This window comes from Mustelus asterias, chromosome 4, assembly GCF_964213995.1.
Source record: "Mustelus asterias chromosome 4, sMusAst1.hap1.1, whole genome shotgun sequence".
In the NCBI taxonomy this organism is placed as follows: domain Eukaryota; kingdom Metazoa; phylum Chordata; class Chondrichthyes; order Carcharhiniformes; family Triakidae; genus Mustelus; species Mustelus asterias.
Window position 1 is genome coordinate 26409622 of NC_135804.1, and position 26005 is coordinate 26435626.

Sequence of the window (26005 nt, forward strand, 5' to 3'; positions counted from 1 at the left end):
GATTACAATATTGATGAAGATGCGGCGTTACATGCAGCAATAGCACTTTCACTCACAGAGAAATGAAGCAACTGCCTGCACAGAGATCGAAGCAGATATCCTTTGCACAGGTCACCTTCTCTCACCTGGGCAAAGAGAGTGCCAATTTCCCAGCATTCTGTAGGGTACTATCATTCTCTGCACAAGTCACCTTCTCTCATCTGGGCAAAATCAGTGTCTTTGTCCCAGCATTCAGTAAGGTGCTGTCATCTCTTGAACAGATCATTTTTCTCACCTGTGCAAAGAGAGTGCCAATTTCTTAGCATTCTGATAGATACTGTCATTTTTTGCACCGACCACCTTCTCCCACCTGGGGATAGATAGTGCTCACTTCTTAGTATTCAATAGGGTGCTATCAACCTCTATATAAGTTAACTTCTCAAACTTGGGCACAGATCATACACACTTCCCAGCATTCTGTAGGGTTCTGGTAGCTCAGCCAGTCAAGTAACCGCTTTTGTAACAAGTTTGTTTTTAAATCACTAGTGCGTGCCTGTACCTGTTGTTTGGTTTTAAATTTGTTCCTGCATTTTTCTACATTACAAATTGTTGTACTTTTCGTGGTGAAGCTTGTGTGAGAGGGATGTTTGGTTTAAAGTTTGTGTTTTGATGTTTAGGGTTTTTTGCCTTCTAAGAAATGAAAGCACACTTTTAAAAATGGTACAGGAAAGAATAGAAAACTTGAATTGAGTGAAGAAACCTTTCATCAGTGCTATGTATCATTTATCATGTTGCTAATCAGAGCTCGAATTTAACCGTTGGCAGATGGGAAATTTAGTGAAATACATTGTCAACAAAGAGGTGATGTGGTGGTTTGGATTTTGTGGTTGCAATGACAGCAAAGCTGTCAATATCCGCTGTCATAACTGTGAAACTGACAGCAAGTATTGGTACTACCACGTGTACAATAAAACACGAAAATCGAGGAGTTACTCTTAATGATTCCCAGGTCCGCCACAAGGTACGTTTTAAAGTCACCACAGAGAGGAATCTTTAGGACTCACCCGAATTGATGTGATGCTATTGGTCTTGCTGTGAAAAGCCTTGGTAATGTTATACCTTGTTGAATGAGGTGTAGCTAGGTGTTTAATAGCATACTTAGTTATTGCTGAACAACCTCTCTGGCCTAAAAAAAATACTAAACTTGTATTTATGGATTGTCAAATTATTCCATTTTGAAAAATTTCAGATATTTAAAATAATAGTTACTTTTTAAAGTGTGTTTATATTTCAGCTTCCATCTTAATCCCATGTGTAAATCCCAGTCTTTATTTAATTGTTGGTAAAATGATTGAAAAGCAAAGATCAATCAGTGGTTGCTACTTTCCGGTTTGCTGTCTATGAGAATTCTTCAGTGTGATAGCTTGCTTGGTGGGATCACCGTTTCTGAAGGTCAGAGATATCTTTGAGCTGACAACAGAAGGTAAGTAATATCGGGAAAGGTGAGGTACACACCGTGTAGATTGATAGATCTTTGTGGGCAGCTTCCTTTGAAATCCACGGCAAGTGCTGTCATTTCCTTGCCAGCTGGGCCAGTGTGTGTATGCATGCATGTGCATCTGGCTATATTAGCTATCTGCAGCAGCTAACACATTTTCAGTTTTGCATTTAGCCTGCCAAATGTAATCCCATTGAAAATCCAGGTGAATAATTGGGGGGGGCAGACAGAAATTGATCGCTTAACTCTCATCTATATTGTCTTGCGTGTGATGTGCAAGGAACTAGACCTTGAGCTTTTCTGCTCGAACAAATTGTTCATTTCTTAAAAGGTTCATCTGATTCTTTGAGGTAACACATCATTACCATTAATTATCTTGCCCTGAAGAAATCTGCACATTCCAATACTTTAATTGCTCATTCCGACAGATAGAATGCAGGTCATGTATTCTAATAAAATTCCCTGTAAAATGGGACTGCCCAGGTACTGGCAGTCATTTTAAGTACTGGATACATTAGGGTTGGGTAATAACTGCTGGCCTTGCCAGCGACACCCACATCCCTTGAACAAATAAATTAAAAATGCACTTGATAAATAATATATCTTTTCATTCGGTCGCCTTGGGATAGTGCAGGTCTACTGACTATCTGGAGTCCATTGTAGCCTTGCGGTGATATTTAAGGATAATTGCTACTGTTCAAAGACATATTACCAATTCTGAGAAAATTGTTGGTGTAAAACCCTTGGGCTCTTTGACATCACACACCAAAGATGCATATATGATTACATGAGCCGTTCTACTGGACACCACAGCGTGGCTGATTAGCAAATTTTAGAGCATGTCAACTGTGTTGTACACTTCAAAAAAAATGCTGCATGCACTGTACACATTGTTAAGACTTTCAACACGTCTGGAACCTCTCAATACCAAAGGATCTTAATTATGTAGACTGGCAATATCAATGAGAAGACATCAGGGCAATATTGGGCAGTGTCTAAAAATGGACACGGGGATTCCAATGTCAGGTTACCTTGTGCCTGTTACTTCTGATGTAGGCCGCACTCAACTCCATGCTGCCTGCTAAGTTAAATAATTGCAGAGTGCAGCCAACGCTAGGCGCACTGTTGCGTAGCTACATGTCTAAGCAGAGGATGCAAGATCATGCACGAGTTAAAACTAACCTACTCTACTTAAAGGCAGCCTACACTTCTTCAAGGTGAGGTGCATTGTGGCTGGACCGGGTACTGGAAGTCATTTGAAAAGTGCCTTTTTACATGGGGAACACTCAATAATGGCACAATATTTGCAGAATGCAGATTCCAAGACACTCAGTTGCTGCACGGGTGACCATGATTGAGAAGAGGAGATGTGATCTTTCCTGGGGGGGGCGGGGGGGCTAGAAAACCCTACAGACAAACTTTGCAAAGGCAGTGGGACCAGATAGCTGTGGAGGTAAATGCCAGGGACCAAGGATCTGGCTGCAGTTGTGCGAAAAAAATGCAATTACTTTGCACTTTGGACATCTTCAAAAACTATCAGACTGAAGAATCCCACCAACTGCAGTACTTGCTTCACATACTGCTCAATCCATGGCACTACCATCACACCTACCAATAATCTCTATCAATCAGGACTCTCGTAGCTTCCCCTCATCCCCCCACACTTAGCATTGTTGCAAGCTTCACATCCACATCTCTCAGCTTTCACACCTTCCAGCTATTCGACCATAACAACCACAATCCCTAAACCCATTGCACAACACTCACTGATGCGCTTCCTTCTCCCTTGCAGGACTAGGTGGCACATAATCAAAACCGTATCTAACCAACGGGCGAAAGGCAGATCAGGACCGTGCCCACTGACCCAAATATGATGGCGAGCACAGAGGTGTGGCCATTTAGGAGGCTACTCCAAGAAGAATGTGCTGTCGGTCCTTTTCCAGTATGTGCAGGCTTTAGCCCCCATTTGGTCTTAACATTAGGGTCCCAAAGCCCGTGGGAAAATCCCAATTCATTGTTTCAGCACAACAATGGTATGCTGTATGATATTTCATCCAGCAATGTGGCTTTAATTATATGCATGGGGCTCCTACGTGCTTGGGTTGTGCACTGAAGTCCTGAGCCATGTCGACAATGGATAACTCTTGTCTTTCCACCCTTTGGTTGTGATAGCTCACATACAAATGGGCAGAGTGGACTGCTGCAGAATGAAGACACCATGACTGCAACAGGATACCAGGGATTGACCCGGATGATTTGTTGCATATGGATGCAAACCAGCTGAGCATTGAAGGTGTGTACTTTCAGTTACAGTCCATCTCAGAATTGACATGTAAGTTTCTCAGCCGCCACATGTGTGCAGTGAATGGCACCCTACACCCTGGCAAAGCCTGCAATCCTCACAAAGCTTACTCTGCCTGCTACTCTCTGGCAATAGAAGAATGAATGTAATCACCTGTCTTAATTCTGCTCACTTCTCCTATGCAACAACGAATGGCAAACTGGGAGATGCTGCAAATATCCCCTCATTGGTATTCAATCGTTCCCTCTGAATTTTTACCATCCGTATGCAAAATGAAAACAATACCAAGTAATGTGCAGAAATGTCTCACTGGTAGAAACAAAAAAAAACATATTTAATCTATATTTTTAAAGAGTTACCATAGCTATGGAAGAAAGAATATTAAAAGAAGGAATAATGAACAAGGTGCAGTGTTTAAGTTGTTTATTTAAAATCAACGAAAAATAAAATGTCACACAACAAAATTGTTCCTCTGAGACTTTCAACTAAAGTATTTTCTTGACATGGGAAACAATATGTTATGATTAGTATTGATGCATGAAATAAAATAAGTTCTACTTTATGATTCAAATTAAAGATTATATCTCTTGACAAGGGAAAAATATTTTTTATCTCGTGTCTTAAGTATGCAAAATATATATATACATTCCCTTTTGTTGTGACACATAAAATTAAATAGTCATTCTTTTGTTTTGACACATGAAAGTAAGGATTTATTTTCTTGATTTAGGGGACCATTAATCACTGTCACTGGAGTGAGAGTCCAAGCCAGTGTTTCCAGGCTCGCTGGGACAGATGCTTGTCTCTAGCCTCAAATCTTTTCTCTTCTGTCTTTACTCTTCCAGTGTTTATAAGCCATGTCAAGGTTTACTTCTCCACCATGAAAAGTATAAAATTTAATCTTCATTAGCATGCCGAGGCAATTTTCTTTCAATCCGTTTCATGACTTAGTTTTGTTATTAGTCATAAGGCTAGTGCCTCACCCACAATCGGTACTGGAAGCTTGAAGGGCTGCACATATACCCACCAGTTGTGAAACTAAAGTCTTGTTCTGCATTTTTGTAGACTGAAAGTCACCATTTCCTGGAAATTTGTCATCAACTTTGCTTCATCATTCTCTGCAATTTTGTATGTGCAATCATTATGAAACAATACAGTGAACTCTCTCTCTCTCCGTGCTGTTTTGGACAGATTACTTCACTCGACTAACTTTTCCTGTATTTGTCAGCTAGCTTGCTAAAGTTTTTCGTACCAATTCCTAACTGATTTGCCGTGATCAAAGTGAAGCAAAATCAAAAGCTGTCTGTTCATTTAGTTCCTTTTCCGGAAAGCTTTAATCAGACGACCACGCAATAGGGATATGAAACTTAGAATAGATTCACTGGTAAGTAGTTCATCTCTTTGCTTGATGCAATTAGATTTTTCACACTGTTGCTCCAGGGAACTGTTCCACTGAGATACTGTCCTCTCACCTTGAGGGTCATGGTCCTTGCTAACTTGTTAAAGAGCTCTTCTGAAAGTAATTGGTCATTTCTGCTATAAGACATTATTTAATGCAGTTAGTGCTATGATAGTCAGTGTCGGAGAGCTTCTTTGGGCAGTAATTTGCTATTGAATCCTTACTTTGAGATTTCGTGCCCAAAATATCTAAGAAGCATCTCAGAATTGTGCATCAAAACACCGAAAGCACAATGTCTAGATAGTGACCATACTTCATGTAGAGGTGTAAATGATACAGTCTCAATTCCTGTGACGTTTGCTATTCAAATTGTCCTCTTCAGATGGAGCACTGCAAAAGACTATACCTGATCTTCAAAGGTTTCTCTAGTTCCCACATCACTGTACTTGGTTCCAATTAACCTCAGATGAGGCACGCAATGTTGTTCTACTAAATATGGAATGTATGCTTGAGTTGTGTGGCGACACTATTGTTTTTCCCTAACACGACAGAGGCACTATCTGAAATGAGTATCGCCATTTTCATCATGTCCAGCTTATCTAGTGTAAAAATCTTTGATAGCATTTGTAATAGCTTGCTCATTACAGGCAGATCAGTTAATAATTCGACCAGACACTATATTATGCACTGCTGATGTTGCATTTCTGAGCTTAATCATAAACATCTTGTTAACAGCAATATCTGTGCTTCCATCATCTTCGACATGATTTCTGCATGGACAGCATTTGATTGGCTTCCGAAGCATAGCTTTCACCACATCAACTCACCGGAATGTGCACAATCTTTACCATGTGATCATTTATGTTATGGAATTACTTGTTCATACTGCAAGCTGAACATTGTGAGAACTTTTATTCTGGCTTTGAAAGTTGCCTTTCTATCTGTTCTAGTCTCTCCTGTCTGTCATTAGTGGTTTCTAATAGAATACTTTTCAAGTCAAATCCCAGTGGCTGAGAATTTATGCTTCCAGCAATATATATAGCAGATTCATAACATTTCTTTGATCGATCCCTCTTCATGTAGGTTTAGGCACCCACCTAAGGCTGCAGTGGTGACATGGGGCACAGCCTAATGGAATCCTGGGTGGCAAATTGTCTTAGTTCTTAAGCACGTTTGGGTGCAAAAAAATGGCTTTTCTTCTAAGATAAAACTGTTATTTTTTTAAATTTATCGGCTATCTCATGCTTGCGGTTACTGCCATGGCATTTAGGACCCAGCAGTAAAGGTTCTTTAAGAAATCATACGTGGCATCATGCCCACCTGAGGATTTAAAAAAATCTCTTCATGGGATCTGTCGCCCATCTGAAATAGTCCTTGAGAAGTTGGTGGTGAGCTGCCTTCTTGTGTCCATGTGGTGTAAGTACAGCGACAATGCTGTTAGAAAGAGAGTTCCAGGATTTTGACCCAGCGACAGTGAAAGAACAATGATACATTTCCAAGTCAGGATGGTGTGTTTGCAGTGGAACTTGCCGGTGCGGTGTTTCTTGCGCCTGCTGCCCTTGTCCTAGGTGCGAGAGATTACAGGTTTGGAAGTTGCCTGTCAAAGGAGGCTTAGTAAGTTACTGCAATGCATCTTGTAGATGATAAATGCTGCTGCCACTAGGCACCAGTGCTGGAGGCAGTGAATGCTTAAGGCGATGGATGAGGCCCCACTCAAGCGGGCTGCCTCTTCCTGGAGAGTATTGAGCTTCTTGAGCATTGTCGGAGGTGCACTCACTCAGGAAGGTGGAGAGTATTCTATCACACTCCTGACTTGTGCCATGTAGATGGTGGGCAGAGTTTGGGGAATCGAGGTGAGTTACTTGCTGCAGAATTCCTACCCTCTGACCTGCTTTTGTAGCTGCAGTATTTATATGGCTGGTCCAGTTCAGTTTCTGGTCAATGGTAACCCCTCCTTGGATGTTGATGGTTGGGGATTCAGCAATGGCAATCCTATTGAATATTTAGGGGAGCTGGTTAGTTTCTCTATTGTTGGATATGGTCAATGCCTCATTTTTATGGCCTGAATGTTACTTGCCACTTGTCAGCCTAAGGCAGAACATTGTCTAACTAAGATTAATGGGTTCTCCAGCTGCATCAACTTGCTCATATTCATAAACTGTAGTAACATTGCTTGATAGATCACGAGGTTCCCATCAGTCATTGCATCTTGGACTGTTGGACAAGGAATTTGTATTGCCATCATTGTCACTGAGGAATTAGCTTTTGAGATTATCTGCAATATTATGGTTACTGCAGTTTCCAGAGTGAGTCAGCAATGTACACACATTTGACGCATCTGCAGATAGGTTTGTCACAAATGTTCTTATTCTTCCAAAACCCCTGCTTACTCTTCTGTAGAAGGATCATTTAGATTCGAAAGGTTAACTCAGTTTCTCTCCACAAATGTTGCCAGATCTGCTGAGTTTATCCAACATTTTTAGTTTTATCCCTGTTTACTCTTGGTTGAATTGTTCAACTAGTATTATATACAAACACAAAAAGCTTCAACATCAAAATCCATTGCACCAGAACATATATCACCAACTTCATTGCAATATGAACAGCCAAAGGAAAACAGCTGGTTATTTTGTTAGTCTCGTCATGATAGAGTTTTGCTATTAAAATTTACAGAGATATCCCAGCCTGTGCTGTCCTGATGAAGGATTTTAACCATTTTCCTGACTGAGGGACCAGCTGGTAATGCAGCAGAATTGCATGTGTACAAAAGCTGAGTTGATCACATTGACTCTCCATCAGAAGTGAAAATTCACAGTTAATAAGTTCTCCTCATTAATCCTCTAGTTTTGAGCCCATCAATTGCAAGTGAACAAGGTTCCATTTTCATTTCAAATGTTTTGTCAGTGCACATTGATGCTTGTAGTTTTACACTGCACGTTAATGCTTGTAGCTTTACAGTGGTCATTAACACCTGTAGTTTTACAGACGCACATTGATGCTTGTAATGTTACAGTTTACATTAATGCTTGTAATTTTACAGTGCACATAACTGCTTGTAGCTTTTCAGTTCATATTAATATATGTAGTTTTCTAGTGCACATTGATGCTTGTAGTTTTACACTGCACATTAATGCTTGTAGTTTTGCAGTGCATCATTAATGCTTGTAGTTTTGCAGTGCATCATTAATGTTTGTAGTTTTACAGTGCACATTGATGCTTGTAGTTTTACAGTGCACATTAATGCTTGTAGTTTTGCAGTGCATCATTAATGCTTGTAGTTTTACAGTGCACATTGATGCTTGTAGTTTTACAGTGCACATTAATGCTTGTAGTTTTGCAGTGCATCATTAATGCGTGTAGTTTTACAGTGCACATTGATGCTTGTAGTTTTACAGTGCACATTGATGCTTGTAGTTTTACAGTGCATCATTAATGCTTGTAGTTTTACAGTGCACATTGATGCTTGTAGTTTTACAGTGCACATTAATGCTTGTAGTTTTGCAGTGCATCATTAATGCTTGTAGTTTTACGGTGCACATTGAAGCTTGTAGTTTTACAGTGCACATTGATGCTTGTAGTTTTACAGTGCACATTGAAGCTTGTGGTTTTAGTGCACATTGATGCTTGTAGTTTTACAGTGCACATTGATGCTTGTAGTTTTACAGTGCACATTAATGCTTGTAGTTTTGCAGTGCATCATTAATGCTTGTAGTTTTACAGTGCACATTGTTGCTTGTAGTTTAATAGTGCACATTGATGCTTGTTTTACAGTGCACATTGATGCTTGTAGTTTTACAGTGCACATTGATGCTTGTAGTTTTACAGTGCACATTGCTTGTAGTTTTACAGTGCACATTGATGCTTGTAGTTTTACAGTGCACATTGCTTGTAGTTTTACAATGCACATTGATGCTTGTAGTTTTACAGTGCACATTGATGCTTGTAGCTTTATAGTGCACATTGATGCTTGTAGTTTTACAGCGTACATTGATGCTTGTAGTTTTACAGCGTACGTTGATGCTTGTAATTTTACACTGAACGTTGATGATTGTAGTTTTACACTGCACATTAATGGTTGCACTTTTCCAGTTGTCATTAATGCTTGTAGTTTTACAGTGCACAGTGATGCTTGTAGTTTTACAATGCACATTAATGCTTGTAGTTTTATACTGTACATTGATGCTTGTAGTTTTACACTGCACATTAATGCTTGTAAATTTAAACTGCACATTGATGCTTGTAGTTTTACACTGAACGTTGATGCTTGTAGTTTTACACTGCACATTAATGCTTGTAGTTTTAAAGTGCACATTTATGGATGCACCTTTCCAGTTGTCATTAATGCTTGTAGTTTTACAGTGCACATTAATGCTTGCAGTTTTTCAGTGCACATTAATGCTTGTAGTTTTCTACTGTACATTGATGCTTGTAGTTTTTCAGTGCACATTAATGCTTGTAGTTTTCTACTGTACATTAATGCTTGTAGTTTCACAGTACACACTGATGCTTGTAGTTTTAAAGTGCACATTAATGGTTGCAGTTTTCTAGTTGTCATTAATGCTCGTAGTTTTATAGCGCACGTTGATGCCTGTAGTTTTATAGTTCACATTGATGCTTGTAATTTTACACTGCACATTGAATTTTGTATTTTTGCAGTGCACGTTAATACTTGTAGTTTTACACTGCACGTTAATGGTTGCACTTTTCCAGTTGTCATTAATGCTTGTAGTTTTACACTGCACATTGATGCTTGTAGTTTTACACTGCACATTGATGCTTGTAGTTTTACACTGCACATTGATGCTTGTAGTTTTACAGTGCACATTGATGCTTGTAGTTTTACAGTGCACGTTAATGCTTATAGTTTTGCAGTGTACATTAATGGTTGCACTTTTCCAGTTGTCATTAATGCTTGTAGTTTTACACTGCACATTGATGCTTGTAGTTTTACAGTGCACATTAATGCTTGTAGTTTTGCAGTGCATCATTAATGTTTGTAGTTTTACAGTGCACATTGATGCTTGTAGTTTTACAGTGCACATTGATGCCTGTAGTTTTACAGTGCACGTTGATGCTTGTAGTTTTACAGTGCACATTAATGCTTGTAGTTTTACACTGCACATTAATGGTTGCACTTTTCCAGTTGTCATTAACGCTTGTAGTTTTATAGTGCACGTTGATGCTTGTAGTTTTACAGTGCACATTAATGGTTGCACTTTTCCAGTTGTCATTATTGCTTGTAGTTTTACACTGCACATTGATGCTTGTAGTTTTACAGCGCACATTAATGGTTGCAGTTTTCTAGTTGTCATTAATGCTTGTAGTTTTATAGCGCACGTTGATGCCTGTTGTTTTATAGTGCACATTGATGCTTGTAATTTTACATAGAACATAGAACAGTACAGCACAGAACAGGCCTTTCGGCCCACGATGTTGTGCCGAGCACAGTTTTACAGTACACATTGATGCTTATACTTTTAAAATGCATATTAATGTTTGTAGTTTACTGAGTATCATTAATGCTTGTAGTTTTACAGTGCACAGCAATGCTTGTAGTTTTACACTGCACATTAATGCTTGTGGTTTACAGTGCACATTGCTTGTAATTTTACAGACGCACATTGATGCTTGTAGTTTTACAGTGCATCATTAATGCTTGTAGTTTTACTGTGCATCATTAATGCCTGTAGTTTTACACTGCACATCGATGGTTGTAGTTTTACACTGCACATTAATATTTATAGTTTTACAGTGCACATTGATGCTTGTAGTTTTACAGTGGTCATTGGTGCTTGTAGTTTTACAGTGGTCATTAATGCTTGTAGTTTTACAGTAGGCATTACTGCTTGTAGTTTTAAAGTGCACATTGATTCTTGTAGTTTTACAGTGCACATTGATGCTTGTAGTTTTACACTGCACATTGATGCTTGTAGTTTTACAGTGCACATTGATGCTTGTAGCTTTACAGTGCATATTGATGCTTGTAGTTTTACAGTGGTCATTAACGTTTGTAGTTTTACAGTGGGCATTACTGCTTGTAGTTTTACAGTGCATATCGATGCTTGTAGTTTCACAGCGCAGATTAACATTTGTAGTTTCATAGTGCACATTGACACTTGTAGTTTTACAGCACACATTAACATTTGTAGTTTCACAGTGCACATTAATGCTTGTAGTTTTACAGTGCACATTGATTGCTTGTAATTTTACAGTGCACATTAATGCTTGTAGTTTTACAGTGCACATTGATGCTTGTAATTTTACAGTGCACATTGATGCTTGTAGTTTTACACTGCACATTAATGCTTGTAGCTTTATAGTGTAGATTAATGCTTGTAGTTTCACAGCGCACATTGATGCATGTTTTACAGTGCACATTGATGCTTGTAATTTTACAGTGCACATTGATGCTTGTAGTTTTACAGTGCACATTGATGCTTGTAGTTTTACAGTGCACATTGATGCTTGTAGTTTTACAGTGCACATTGATGCTTGTAGTTTTACACTGCACATTGATGCTTGTAGTTTTACACTGCACATTGATGCTTGTAGTTTTACACTGCACATTGATGCTTGTAGTTTTACAGTGCACATTGATGCTTGTAATTTTACAGTGCACATTGATGCTTGTAGTTTTACACTGCACATTAATGCTTGTAGCTTTATAGTGTAGATTAATGCTTGTAGTTTCACAGCGCACATTGATGCATGTTTTACAGTGCACATTGATGCTTGTAATTTTACAGTGCACATTGATGCTTGTAGTTTTACAGTGCACATTGATGCTTGTAGTTTTACAGTGCACATTGATGCTTGTAGTTTTACAGTGCACATTGATGCTTGTAGTTTTACAGTGCACATTGATGCTTGTAGTTTTACAGTGCACATTGATGCTTGTAGTTTTACAGTGCACATTGATGCTTGTAGTTTTACAGTGCACATTGATGCTTGTAGTTTCAGTTCTCTACATGTCCTGTTGCTATTTGTGAAGAGGAAATGTTTCTTTGATGAGTGAGCAATTGATGAGTTAGGGCAAAAGGAACATTGGCAACTTCCAGTTCTCTTAAATTTTCTATTTACTGATTGTAAATTTATAAGTTAGGTTCTTTTCACATGGATTCAGAAGGAGGAGGTAATAAAGCAATTTTTGTAACAGTTTCAGATAGTTTGAGTATATTACAGATTTGTATTATCAACAGAGGAACATCTGGTTCGATAACAGCTGCTTCAGCTTGCAATTGAATATGAATTAGCAGCTTCCTGACGAACAATTTTTAATGCCTGTGCACAAACATTGAACCAAACACCATGGGATTTCAGGGACACCAGAAATGAATGGTCATGTCCATTCTTTGTTAAATTTGGTCTTGTACTTGTAAACCCCTGCATTCTTCGAAGACTTCTTGATGACGTTCTGCCTCTTTGGGGAATGAATGAGTCACTGTTAACTTTATGTTCTGGTGCCATTGTTGATGAAAATAAATACCACAAAGGGCTGTTTTGTATAATTGCCCAATATGTACCTTCAATTTCACAAGCCAATATCTCCTTCAATTGTGATCCACTGTTTTTTGTGTCTCAGTGCCTGTGTCCTATCTGGTAGGACCTATCGGGTCTAGCATATCTGGATAAGGCTTTGCTTTATGTTTGCTATGATATTATGCTCCTGTTCTTTTTAAGCATGTCAGTTTCTTCCCACTTCACAGCCTCGCTGATGAGCTGTATTTCATCACTTTCCTCAGCATTATAAGTATAAATGCAGCATACATTCTTGGGAGTCCTGCTAACACATGTGCAGTAAGGCACTCTGGAAACTACCTTTAACCTGCCCCAAGTGCAGTAACTGTTTATAACCACCAGAGTGCAGAAAAACGTTTCTGTGAAGTTAGTGTGAAGTTGAGATTCACCTTAAGTCCTTGTAATTCATAGAAATTCCAGGAGAGTTAACATATCTCGAGCTCTATTCTAAATGTAGCACAAAGTAATTATGGTGTGGGCAGTTGCTTTATTGAGACTTGGTACTTTCATTGCACAGGTTGATTTCATACTCTTTAAATTACTAAGTGGGTAAATGGGGTTACGATGCATGATCTAATTGGCTGAACAGGCTCAAAGGGATGAATGGCTTACTCCTGTCCTGTGTTTTATATTTTGCATGCTCAATCACAATGCTGGAAATTTCATATTCTGCATTTACATAGTTTGGATCCCAACTCTTCACCACTAATCAGACAAAAACAGGCTGGCAAGAGTACCTCACGAAATTAAACTCGAGCTCTGAAAACATGACTCTATTTTATTATATTTCCTTGTACATTTTGTTTTACATTTTGTAAATGTGTGATATCATCCTGAGCCATTCCTTGTAACCCATGCTGTGTGGTGGATCTGTGGGTACCTCCAAACTGTCTTGAAATAATACGATTCTCATATGTTCAAGAGGGAGCACAAATGGTTATTTAGATAAACATGAGTCAGATAAATCATAAAGGTAGGATCCTCCACATTAGCAACTGGCTGAACCAAAAAAAACTGAAGCTTGTGTGCTGAATTAATACCTTTTTAAAGCAACACACTTGTCGAGCTATTTGTACAGGGTAGTAACTGGAAGTGCAGCTAAAACACATGACAAAAACCATTGAGTGTGATTTGCTTTAGTTTCAGACATTTTCACTCCATTTTATCTCAGAGGTACAGATAGAAATGACTGAAAGGAAGCGAAGGTCCATCCTCTTGTGACGGTTATAGTTAGTCGCAGATTAGCTGAGGTCAGTCACTTTCAGCACATCAACATGAAGAGGGGCTAACAAAAAACAAAAGAGCTCGACTTTGGATAGGCCTGGAACGAACGGAATGGAAACTCCAGTTGCTACAAATCTCGGAAAGGTTTTTCTACAGTGTTTTAGGGCAGTACATTTTAGGAAGAGATTAAATAGTACTTGGCCGTATCCATCAATCTCCATAAACACGAAGTATGCACTTGGATAGTAGGAGCCAAAATTTAATTTACGTCCTTAAGCATTTAATATCCAAATTCTAATTGAAAAGTTAGATTTTGGTTTGCAATAGAGTGACAGAAGGAAAAATGTAACATCAGTTGTACTGCCATTGGGTTAGAAAGAAAGCCATTAAATTCTCCTTCGATATTACATCCTCCACCTTACTGAGCACAGAGAGAAAACTTCCACTTCATTATTTTATAAGTGATTTTGATGTAGCAAACATGATATAACTGTGTGAACGAGATTTAATTAATAAATGTGTGAGATCAGTGTTTGAAATTGTTTGGACAACTAGTAGAATTTTCTGGTGACTTGCAATTTATATTTGCAAATATAAAGGCATACAAGATAAGTTATTTTTCTTCTAAATCTCTTAATTTATTATTTCACCTAAATGTAAATTCTTATTTAATTTTCTCGCAAAATTACTTTTTATGCTTGTAGCTCATTAGCAAAATAAAATATAGAATATTAGTTACCAGTAACTTTGCTAGCTGCTAGTCTTTATTTTGAACACTGTATGATATTGTATCTGCATAGGAATCGTAATGTAGGTAAAACAACTTTTCCCATTGTTACAGTCATGCAATTAGACATACAATTCTGAATTTTAAATTGGCTTCTATTGACACATTATTTTAAATTTATAATGCCTTTGCATCTAACAGTTATGATACATGAACATTAAAAATGTCAAGTGGGACTAGCCAATGATGAAATCAAATTTGCCTGATTTCATTGCGGCAAGGCCACTGAGCTAGTTTTGGTGTGATTTCTTCACTTGTCATTCCAGTTCAGTTACAACCCTGCGGCCACAGAGGCATGAGATACAGATTCCACATTCTTCCATCAAGCTGCAAAAAAAAATGACTATAGAAAACTTATGCTATAATACAAACCTTGTCTAATTTTCTAATATTTTTAATGTACTACAGTGCACATTTTCAAACTAGTTTTTTAGAAATTGTTTGTTGCTGTGTGAAGTTAGTGTGTACATTTGGATATTTTGTAAATAAAATCTTGCTTGTTCAGCAACCAGAAGCTATTTGTTTCATATTTCTTAATTCCAAGATCATTTGACCACAATGTGTGTCACAGTTAAGTAAGCATTTCACTAATGGAGAATCTCAGATATTTTGAGTCCATTGTCACTTATTAATTAGCATTGTATCCTCCAATGACGGGACTAATTAAGCCAAAAATATTCTGAGTACATCTGTAGCAACAACATGCATTTATTTAGCACATCACAAGGTGCTTCATAGGAGTGGTATCAAACAACATTTGATACTGAGACACACAAGGAAGTATTGGAGAAGATTGCCAAAGGTTTGATCAAAGAGATATGTTTTAGAGAGTATTTAGACAGTTACATGGGTAAAATGGGTTTAGAGGGATATGGGCCAAATGCGGTCAATTGGGATTAGTTTAGGTGTTTAAAAAAAAGGGCAGCATGGACAAGTTGGGCCGAAGGGCCTTTTTCCATGCTGTAAACCTCTATGACTGAGAGAGGTTTAGGAATGGAGTTCCAGAGCCTAGGGACTCTGCAGCTGAAGGCACAAGCTTCCACAGCAGGCCAGATATCTCAGAGGGATCTAGAACCCGCAGAGTTGCAGAGGTAAGAAGGAGTGAGACCACAGAGGGATTTGAAAAGCTGGATGACATTTTAAAATCAACAGGGAGCCAATGTAGGTCATTGAGCACAGGAATTCATGGATGAACAGGATTTAGTGCAAGTTAAACGATACAGGCTTTGGATGAGTGGAACCTTCTTCTGAATGAAATCGCCAATGAAAAATAGATGGGCCAAGGAAAGGGACTCCAGAGGTAACTGTATGGGAGGGGGAGGAAAAGACATTGCTGTTCAAGGTGGTATGTATAATCCTAAAGATGATATTCTGGTCATCAGCTTTGGATAACCAATTCGAGAAAGAAATCCTGACATTTGAATTTGCCTTTTAAAGCCAAACATACTGAAATATATGTGTGATATATATAAGTTCCAAATCCTAAGTAAAAGATGTGGCTCTAAAGACTGCCGCCCCCTTTATTTGAATGAGGATGAGTGCAGGTTTCCACAGCTGCAATTGCATCTTTTAATTCCGTTACCATTCGAGATCAGTCAGGAGTGGTAAGATTTTAAGTCTATTTTGTGTCGTTCAATGACAGAAAATAATGAGTAATTCCACACACAATGTACTTAGTTTACTCTTTTTATTTGATCTGCTGATTCTGGTTTCTTTCAAATTATTTGCTAATGTTTTTATTCTAATTGCAATTAACATTGACTTTATTCGACATTGCAATCCCGGAGTACATACCTTGCCCTTGTTAGCTTCAGTCCATCTTCCAAGCAGTATTCAACAAGGAGGAGCACTAATTCAACAGCAGCTTATAGACAGGAAGGTGGGTTGAAGTGTGTCTACTTCAATGCAAGGAGCATCCGGAACAAGGTAGATGAACTTGGGGCGTGGATTGGTACTTGGGACTACGATGCTGTGGCCATTACGGAGACGTGGGTAGAACAAGGACAGGAATGGTTGTTTCACTAAGTGTAGGGAAGCTGGTAAAAGAGGTGGAGGAGTGGCATTGTTAATCAAGGATAGTTTAACGGCTGCGGAAAGGCACTTCGAGGGGGATCTGCACACTGAGGTAATATGGGCTGAGGTTAGAAATAGGAAAGGAGCGGTCACGTTGTTAGGAGTTTACTATAGGCCCCCAAATAGTAATAGAGATGTGGAGGAAGAAATTGCTAAGCAGATTATGGATATGTGTGGGGGTCACAGGGTAGTTGTCATGGGGGACTTTAACTTTCCAAATATTGATTGGAACCTTTGTAGGTCAAATAGTTCGGATGGGGCAGTTTTTGTGCAGTGTGTGCAGGAGGGTTTCTTGACACAATATGTGGATAGGCCGACAAGAGGTGAGGCCACATTGGATTTGGTACTGGGAAATGAACCGGGCCAAGTGTTAGATTTGGTTGTGGGAGAGCACTTTGGAGATAGTGACCACAATTCGGTGTCTTTTATTGCAATGGAGAGGGATAGGGCCGTACGGCAGGGCAAGGTTTACAATTGGGGAAGAGGTAATTATGATGCGATTAGGCAAGAATTAGGGGGCATAAGTTGGGAACAGAAACTGTCAGAGAAAGGAACTAATGAAAAGTGGAACTTTTTCAAGGAACAAATACTGGATGTCCTTGATAGGTATGTCCCTGTCAGGCAGGGAGGAAATGGCCGAGTGAGGGAACCATGGTTCACGAAAGAGGTGGAATATCTTGTGAATAGGAAGAGGGAAGCTTATGTAGGGATGAGGAAACAAGGTTCAGATGGCTCGATTGAGGGTTACAAGTTAGCAAGGAATGAGCTGAAAAAGGGGCTTAGGAGAGCTAGGAGGGGACACGAGAAGTCCTTGGCGGGTCGGATCAAGGAAAACCCCAAGGCTTTTTACTCTTATGTGAGGAATAAAAGAATGACCAGGGTGAGGTTAGGGCCGGTCAAGGACAGTAGTGGGAACTTGTGTATGGAGTCAGTAGAGATAGGCGAGGTGATGAATGAATACTTTTCTTCAGTGTTCACCAAGGAGAGGGGCCATGTTTTTGAGGAAGAGAAGGTGTTACAGGCTAATAGGTTGGAGGAAATAGATGTTCGGAGGGAGGATGTCCTGGCAGTTTTGAATAAACTGAAGGTCGATAAGTGCCCTGGGTCTGATGAAATGTATCCTAGGATTCTTTGGGAGGCAAGGGATGAGATTGCAGAGCCTTTGGCTTTGATCTTTGGGTCCTCGCTGTCCACAGGGATGGTGCCAGAGGACTGGAGAATGGCGAATGTTGTTCCTCTGTTTAAGAAAGAGAATAGAAATGACCCTGGTAATTATAGACCGGTTAGTCTTACTTCGGTGGTTGGTAAATTGATGGAAAAGGTCCTTAGGGATGGGATTTACGACCATTTAGAAAGATGCGGATTAATCCGGGATAGTCAGCACGGATTCGTGAAGGGCAAGTCGTGCCTCACAAATTTGATTGAATTTTTTGAGGAGGTAACTAAGTGTGTTGATGAAGGTAGGGCAGTTGATGTCATATACATGGATTTTACTAAGGCGTTTGATAAGGTCCCCCATGGTCGGCTTATGATGAAAGTGAGGAGGTGTGGGATAGAGGGAAAGTTGGCCGATTGGATAGGTAACTGGCTGTCTGATCGAAGACAGAGGGTGGTGGTCGATGGAAAATTTTCGGATTGGAGGCAGGTTGCTAGCGGAGTGCCGCAGGGATCAGTGCTTGGTCCTCTGCTCTTTGTGATTTTTATTAATGACTTGGAGGAGGGGGCTGAAGGGTGGATCAGTAAATTTGCTGATGACACCAAGATTGGTGGAGTAGTGGATGAGGTGGAGGGCTGTTGTAGGCTGCAAAGAGACATAGATAGGATGCAAAGCTGGGCTGAAAAATGGCAAATGGAGTTTAACCCTGATAAATGTGAGGTGATTCATTTTGGTAGGACTAATTTAAATGTGGATTACAGGGTCAAAGGTAGGGTTCTGAAGACTGTGGAGGAACAGAGAGATCTTGGGGTCCATATCCACAGATCTCTAAAGGTTGCCACTCAAGTGGATAGAGCTGTGAAGAAGGCCTATAGTGTGTTAGCTTTTATTAACAGGGGGTTGGAGGTTAAGAGCCGTGGGGTTATGCTGCAACTGTACAGGACCTTGGTGAGACCACATTTGGAATATTGTGTGCAGTTCTGGTCACCTCACTATAAGAAGGATGTGGAAACGCTGGAAAGAGTGCAGAGGAGATTTACCAGGATGCTGCCTGGTTTGGAGGGTAGGTCTTATGAGGAAAGGTTGAGGGAGCTAGGGCTGTTCTCTCTGCAGCGGAGGAGGCTGAGGGGAGACTTAATAGAGGTTTATAAAATGATGAAGGGGATAGATAGAGTGAATGTTCAAAGACTATTTCCTCGGGTGGATGGAGTTATTACGAGGGGGCATAACTATAGGGTTCGTGGTGGGAGATATAGGAAGGATATCAGAGGTAGGTTCTTTACGCAGAGAGTGGTTGGGGTGTGGAATGGACTGCCTGCAGTGATAGTGGAGTCAGACACTTTAGGAACATTTAAGCGGTTATTGGATAGGCACATGGAGCACACCAGGATAATAGGGAGTGGGATAGCTTGATCTTGGTTTCAGATAAAGCTCGGCACAACATCATGGGCCGAAGGGCCTGTTCTGTGCTGTACTGTTCTATGTTCTATGTTCTAAGGAAGAGCTCTGACGAAGGGTTATCCAGACTGGAAATGTTGGCTCTATTCTCTCTGCACAGGTGCTGTCAGATCTGCTGAGATTTTCCAGCATTTTCTGTTTTTGTTTCAGATTCCAGCATCTGCAGTGTTTTGCCTTTTATTTAAGGAAGTTTCTTTCCCCATGTTTGACCTGGTGCCATGAGACTTCTTGGTGACCAAAGTCAATGTTGAGGATCCCAGAATCAGTTCCTCTTAACTGTGTATCACTGCTGGCTAGCATCTTCTATAGTGATGGAGAAGTCTGGGACATTGGATTTTATTGTATGATTCACTGAGTATGACTATGTCAGGCTGATGTTTTACTAGTCAATGGACAGCTCTTCCCCAGATGTTGGTGAGGAGGACTTTGCAAGGTTAGCTGGGCAAGGGGTACTTACATTTGGAGCCGAGAGCAATGCTGGTCAGTCCATCTAGTTCTAATCTTATCTGACATTTGCATGGCCAAGGCCATGGAGGGATTTGAAAACAAATATGATCATATAAAAACCCAAAACGCTGGAAATACTCAGCAAATCAGGTAGCATCTGTGGAGAGAAAAGCAAAATTAATAGGTGGTACTTAATAGCGGCAACAGGGGTTCTTGCCCACTGGCTGAAGAGAAATTCAGAGCCTTATGTCGCCTCTTTTAAGGAAGGTCTACCATATTAAGTGTCATTCAAGGACCCTGGGGGCAGACGACCCACCTGCTGAGAGCTACTGACACCAAGAGGTGGTGGCTGCTGCCAGTACAACATTAGCCACATTGGGGGCGGTCCAGTGGTTAGCATAACCGCCTTGCAGCACCAGGAACCCGAGTTCGATTCCGGCTTTGGGTGACTGTGGAGTTTACATGTTCTCCCCATGCCTGTGTGGTATGCGGAGGAAACCCACACAGACACAGAATGTGCAGACTCTGCAGAGACAGTGACCCAAGCCAAGAATCGAACCTGGGTCCCTGGTGCCGTGAGGCAGCAGTGCTAACCACTGTGCCACCGTGTCATGGAAAATGGGGACAGAATTCCATGGAGCTATACTTCCCTGTCACAACAATTTCAATTATCCAGTCAATTTCAGAACGTAGGTGCACTTCCATTATTCTGAGTCTGGAAAATCATTTAAAGCAGCGGTGGGTTAAATATTACATGTTGCTCCTTATTTGATTGAATTTGGTTCTGTGTAAATTTCCATCATGCAAATTAATTCGACATAGTTTCTATATGGTCAATCATTATTGTGCTTTTCTGCCTTTCAACACAACTTGTTAATCCTGCAGCATATTAACACATTCTCTGTGTGAGGTGTTCAAATTCATTTAGATCTGACTCTGGAAACTGCCTTGTTGGCAGTGAGCACAAAATGACTATTAGAACAAGCCCACATTGTAATTGTGAGTGACGATGTTCCACTTCAACACTCTTGACGCACTCTGAAAGTACCATGAGGAAATTTTGCACACATCTTGCGATTTTTTTTCTAACAATAATACTTGCAACAAACACACAAGTGGAAAATTCAGTTGAAAATATCTCCACAACGTATTGTTGCAACTGTAAAATTGTCATTTCCAATGGGATCCTATGAATCATAGAACCTCTACAGTGCAAAAGGAGGCCATTTGGTCCATCGAGTCTGCACGAACCACAAACCCACCCAGGTCCTATCCCCACAACGTGCCGGGGCGGCACGGTAGCACAGTGGTTAGCACTGCTGCTTCACAGCTCCAGGGACCTGGGTTCGATTCCCGGCTTGGGTCACTGTCTGTGTGGAGTTTGCACATTCTCCTTGTGTCTGCGTGGGTTTCCTCCGGGTGCTCCAGTTTCCTCCCACAGTCCAAAGATGTGTGGGTTAAGTTGATTGGCCATGCTAAAATTGCCCCTTAGTGTCCTGGGATGCGTAGATTAGAGGGATTAGCGGGTAAAATATGTAGGGATATGGGGGTAGGGCCTGGGTGGGATTGTGGTTGGTGCAGACTCGATGGGCCGAATGGCCTCTTTCTGTACTGTAGGGTTTCTATGATTTCTATGATAACCCCACTTATTTACCCTGCTATCCACTTGACACTAAGGGGCAATTTAGCATAGCCAATCAACCTAACCTGCACATCTTTGGACTGTGGGAGGAAACCGGAGCACCCAGAGGAAACCCATGCAGATATTGGAAGAACATGCAAACTCCACGCGGACAGTGACCCAAACCAGGAATCAAACCCGGATCCCTAGCGCTGTGAGGCAGCAGTGCTAACCACTGTGCCACCCTATGGTACTTTATGTGACTGCAGTTGTGTTTGATTTCATTCTTTTCATTGAAAAATGATCTACAAGATGACACTGCACCAAAAAGAAAATAAAGATTTGTGGGAATTTTAAAATACATTTTCAATAGCATTGAAAGTACACTTGACAACATTCACTGACCTGCATTTTCGTTGGAGAGGAACTTAATCACAGATTTAAAGCCATTCTGTGTTATCATTTCACCTGTGTTGTAATGATAATCTTGTGTGAGTGCATTGTGAAGTCCTGTGCTAGCCTTTTAGGCAAAGCAATTAAAACTAAATGAAACACACTGAGGGACAAAGTAAAATGGGCAGCCCCTTAAGAGGGGGTGGGGAGGGGGTACCACCCGAAACAGGAAAAAAAAATCACAAAGGAAACTTAAAACATCAAACCAAAATGTGATTGAAGGGGTCAATAACACGCTCTGATCCCTGCGGTGTGAAAGCCTGTGCCTGGTCTATGGAGCTCAGCCTCCAGTTCTAGGATGCACCTGTTCTGGAGGGCAGGCGAATAGACAGCGCCAGGCTCCTCCTCTCTACACAGCCTCTGTAGGATTGGCTCGGATGGAGGTCTATGCTAATGAAATCTCACTCTCCCCACCCCGCCCCCGCACCTGACGCTCAGATATTTTCCACAAGTGAGGAATAGGCTGGGGTTGGATTCCCCCATTGCACTTGTTCTTCCCTTGGTCATCATTCCAAGTCACTCTTCTCCTGTTCCCTCCCGCCCCTCCGGAGATCTCAGCTAACGGGTTGCAGATTTGAAGAGACTGGAGACTGAATGCTCAGAGTGCGGGGGTAAGAGAAGCAGCAGTCATGCCCCGTTCTTTCCTCATTAAGAAACACTGCAGCACCAAGAAACCCAACTACAGCCAACTGGAAATACAGAATGGTAATAAAACTTTTGAAACTTTTTTTAGTTATTCAAATACACTTTTTTTTTAACGTGTAATTTACTTGTAATTCATTGATTGCGGTTAACTTGTTTTGAAAACTGTTTTAATTTGTTTCGTAACTATTATTTTTAAAACAAAAGTTAACATTTGCACTGTCTGGTATTTGTATAAACCGGCACGGTGTGACCATGAGAATGACAAGTTTGTACTCTCTTTTCCCCAGTTAAAACCGAGGAAAGTGTTTGTGTTGAGTGAAACTGTTCAACAAGTAAGAGTTTGTAGAAGCGCGACTTGTGAAGTAAAAAGAATCCCAGCAGGTGCATAGCCTCACACGAGGGTTCTCATTCTTATTCACATGCTCGCTCTCCCAGCTCAGGACTTGTATTGTCTTGAAATAGGCAACGAGTTTGTTTGGGCTGTGCCCAGTGTTCGGTTGTCCTTCTCACTGTTGCGCTGGGATGATTTTTTTAAAAATCAAGCTGCAGTTTCTTCAGAAATCCCCTCTGTAGTTTATTTTTAAAATGCTTGTTTCATGCTGTATACCAGACTTCCCTTTTTAACTTGTGGGGAAACCACCAGCAGCGGCATTGATCACTGAGCGCAAGTTATTGTAAGCGAATAACTTGCTGTAAAATGTTGCTAACTGGGTCACTTCTCGTTGCCAGGGAGGTGTTTCTTTTAAAAAAATATTTAGGTAACTTTTAATTGCAATGGGGGGGGGGGGGCGGAATGTGAATGGCATAAAAATAAATTGGTTGTGCGATATGTATTAATATACTCATGTATATTTTGTAGGAAAGTGACCTGGGCTTTAGATCCGTTCCTTTACATTAATTTCAGGATTAGTGCAGCATTTAATTCGGTCGTCTTATGATAATGCACTTCCTTACCAATTTATAAACTAACTTTTTACTTGAGGAATAAAGTAAATTATTTGCTTCTGCATTCTCTAACTTTGATTTTTAAGAACGACATTTATCATTTAAACCTATCATTTAGTTTTGAATTGTTTTATAAAAAATTGCGCTTAAAAGAACAAATATCTTTTGATTTTTGAAGGATGGAATAATTTGCTATCAATAGGTTTTGTGGTTTGGTTATATTCACTATTCCCCAATTGTGGCACAGTGGGTTAGCACTGCTGCCTCTCTGGGTTCGATTCCTGGCTTGGGTCACTGAGCGGAGTCGGCATGTTCTCTCTGTGTCTACGTTGGTTTCCTCCAGGTTCTCCGGTTACCCCCTCAGTCCAAAAGATGTGCTGGTTAGGTGCATTAGCCATGCTAAATTCTCTCCTTCAGTGTACTCGAACAGGTGCTGGAGTGTGGCGACTAGGGGATTTTCACAGTAACTTCATTGCAGTGTTAATGTAAGCCTACTTGTGACACAAATAAACTAATTATGCCAAATTTTCTTTTGCACATTGTGATCATTTATTTTTAAAAGGACTCTTTTACAAAGAGCATACTCTCAAGTATTTCATTTCCTCTCCATTTTTAGTACTAATTTTTCCTTAGAAAATATAGACTGTTGGCTGGTGAATTTGGACATCACCATAATAACTTCACCTCTTAGATTTCCAGAATGCAGACCTGTGTACAATGTCCACTATGCACGGTAGCACAGTGGTTAGCACTGCTGCTTCACAGCTCCAGGGACCTGGGTTCGATTCCCGGCTTGGGTCACTGTCTGTGTGGAGTTTGCACGTTCTCTTCGTGTCTGCGTGGATTTCCTCCGGGTGCTCTGGTTTCCTCCCACAGTCCAAAGATGTGCGGGTTAGGTTGATTGGCCATGCTAAAAATTGCCCCTTAGTGTCCTGGGATGCATAGGTTAGAGGGATTAGTGGGTAAATATGTAGGGATATGGGGGTAGGGCCTGGGTGGGATTGTGTTCGGTGCAGACACGATGGGCCAAATGGCCTCTTTCTGCACTGTAGGGATTCTATGATTGCCCTGTATCAGTTTGTTACGAGGCCTGTGTGGCCTTACATAATTCAAAAAAGATTCCCTCTGAATTTTCTACTGGCGTTGTGCTGTGACTTGTGAATCACTGTAATCTGAGATGCACCTTTAGCAGGTGTCAGTTCCTATTAATGACATAACCTCTTTTTCCCCGAAGTTGTTTTTTTATTTCAAAAATCATCTTGCCTAGCTACAAAAGCAACAACAGATCATCTCCAATGTAAAGTACCTTGTGCCGTGTTTGCGTTTAACAATGTGCCTTGCTGAATTGTTGAAATAAGAGATGCCACACAACAGGTGGCTGTATGCAATCTGAACTATTGACATGTAATCTCAGCAAAAAACACACTTGCATTAACCTGAGTGAGTTAAAATAAAAACATGTTTCTATCAAAAATAATAAATTTAATTTTAACACAATTAACATAAAGATTTACTTGTGGGACTGGATGTGAAGTCTCATTTTTCTGAAATTTGAACAATTTATTTGCTTTTATATAGCTTGAATTTGATTGTGTGCTACAAAGTTGGAATATTGTCTTTGTTGTTATTGTTAGTCGTGTAAATGAAACAAGATGGTGTGGATGTGAATCTTCACTAAATAGATTTAAGAAATAACTCGCATGATTTTTTTTTTGCTTTCTTTTCAGCAACAGCCATTTCACCCTATTTATATAAGGGTTTGACATTTCCACAGCCTGAAGTGCTCACTCCAATCATTTGTGACCCGCCAAGACTGTGGGATAGGGCTCCTATCAGTCTCCGAGTGTGTCTGCCCCCTCCACCGGATGCTGACATTGGAACAGAAACACCATTCAGCAGCCAACCAACCCTGGAGATCAGTGTTAAGGAATGTGCGGCTGTCAGAGGCAGCAGCACCCCACTAAGAGATACAGTGAATGACCTTAACCTGTCCCTTTCCAAAAAATCCAAAAGAAGAGACACAAACAATGGCACGTCTAAAGGAGACAGCAACGCAGAGGAAACAATCCTCGAGGTCGAAAGCATTGCTGAAGCAACCCAGGAGAAGTTTGAGTGCTTTCAGTGTCATAAGGCGTACAACACTCTGTCTGGGCTCTCTAAACACAGACAGCTTCACTGTGAATCACAGACTAGAAAATATTTTAACTGCAAGTATTGTGACAAGGAATACGTGAGCTTGGGTGCATTGAAAATGCACATAAGGACACACACACTGCCCTGTGTCTGCAAAATCTGTGGCAAAGCCTTCTCCAGACCATGGCTCTTACAGGGGCACATCAGAACACATACAGGTAAGTACAAATAAAACACTCCAGTTACGGGAAGGGGCAGAGAAAATCCGCTTCCAATTGCAGACCACTATTCAGCATCCTCTTATGGAGAGTTCATGCATGTTAATGAGAATGGAATTGGACTCTGCGATGATATTGCTCTTTTTTTT

General features: G+C 40.5%; 2 protein-coding genes across 2 annotated transcripts in view; both read left to right on the plus strand.

Moving 5' to 3' along the window:
* The window catches only part of rnf166 (ring finger protein 166), a 51641-nt gene extending 47871 nt beyond the window's left edge, over positions 1 to 3770 (plus strand). The window contains exon 6 of the mRNA XM_078210697.1: positions 1 to 3770. Within this exon, the coding sequence (XP_078066823.1) occupies positions 1 to 66 (66 nt within the window). The 3' untranslated portion in view covers positions 67 to 3770.
* snai3 (snail family zinc finger 3) overlaps positions 3647 to 26005 on the plus strand; it is a 27855-nt gene continuing 5496 nt past the window's right edge. Inside the window, exons 1-3 of the mRNA XM_078210696.1 lie at positions 3647 to 3770; positions 22467 to 22620; positions 25233 to 25856. Coding sequence (XP_078066822.1) covers positions 22545 to 22620; positions 25233 to 25856 — 700 coding nt within the window. The 5' untranslated portion in view covers positions 3647 to 3770; positions 22467 to 22544. The remainder of the gene's footprint in view (positions 3771 to 22466; positions 22621 to 25232; positions 25857 to 26005) is intronic.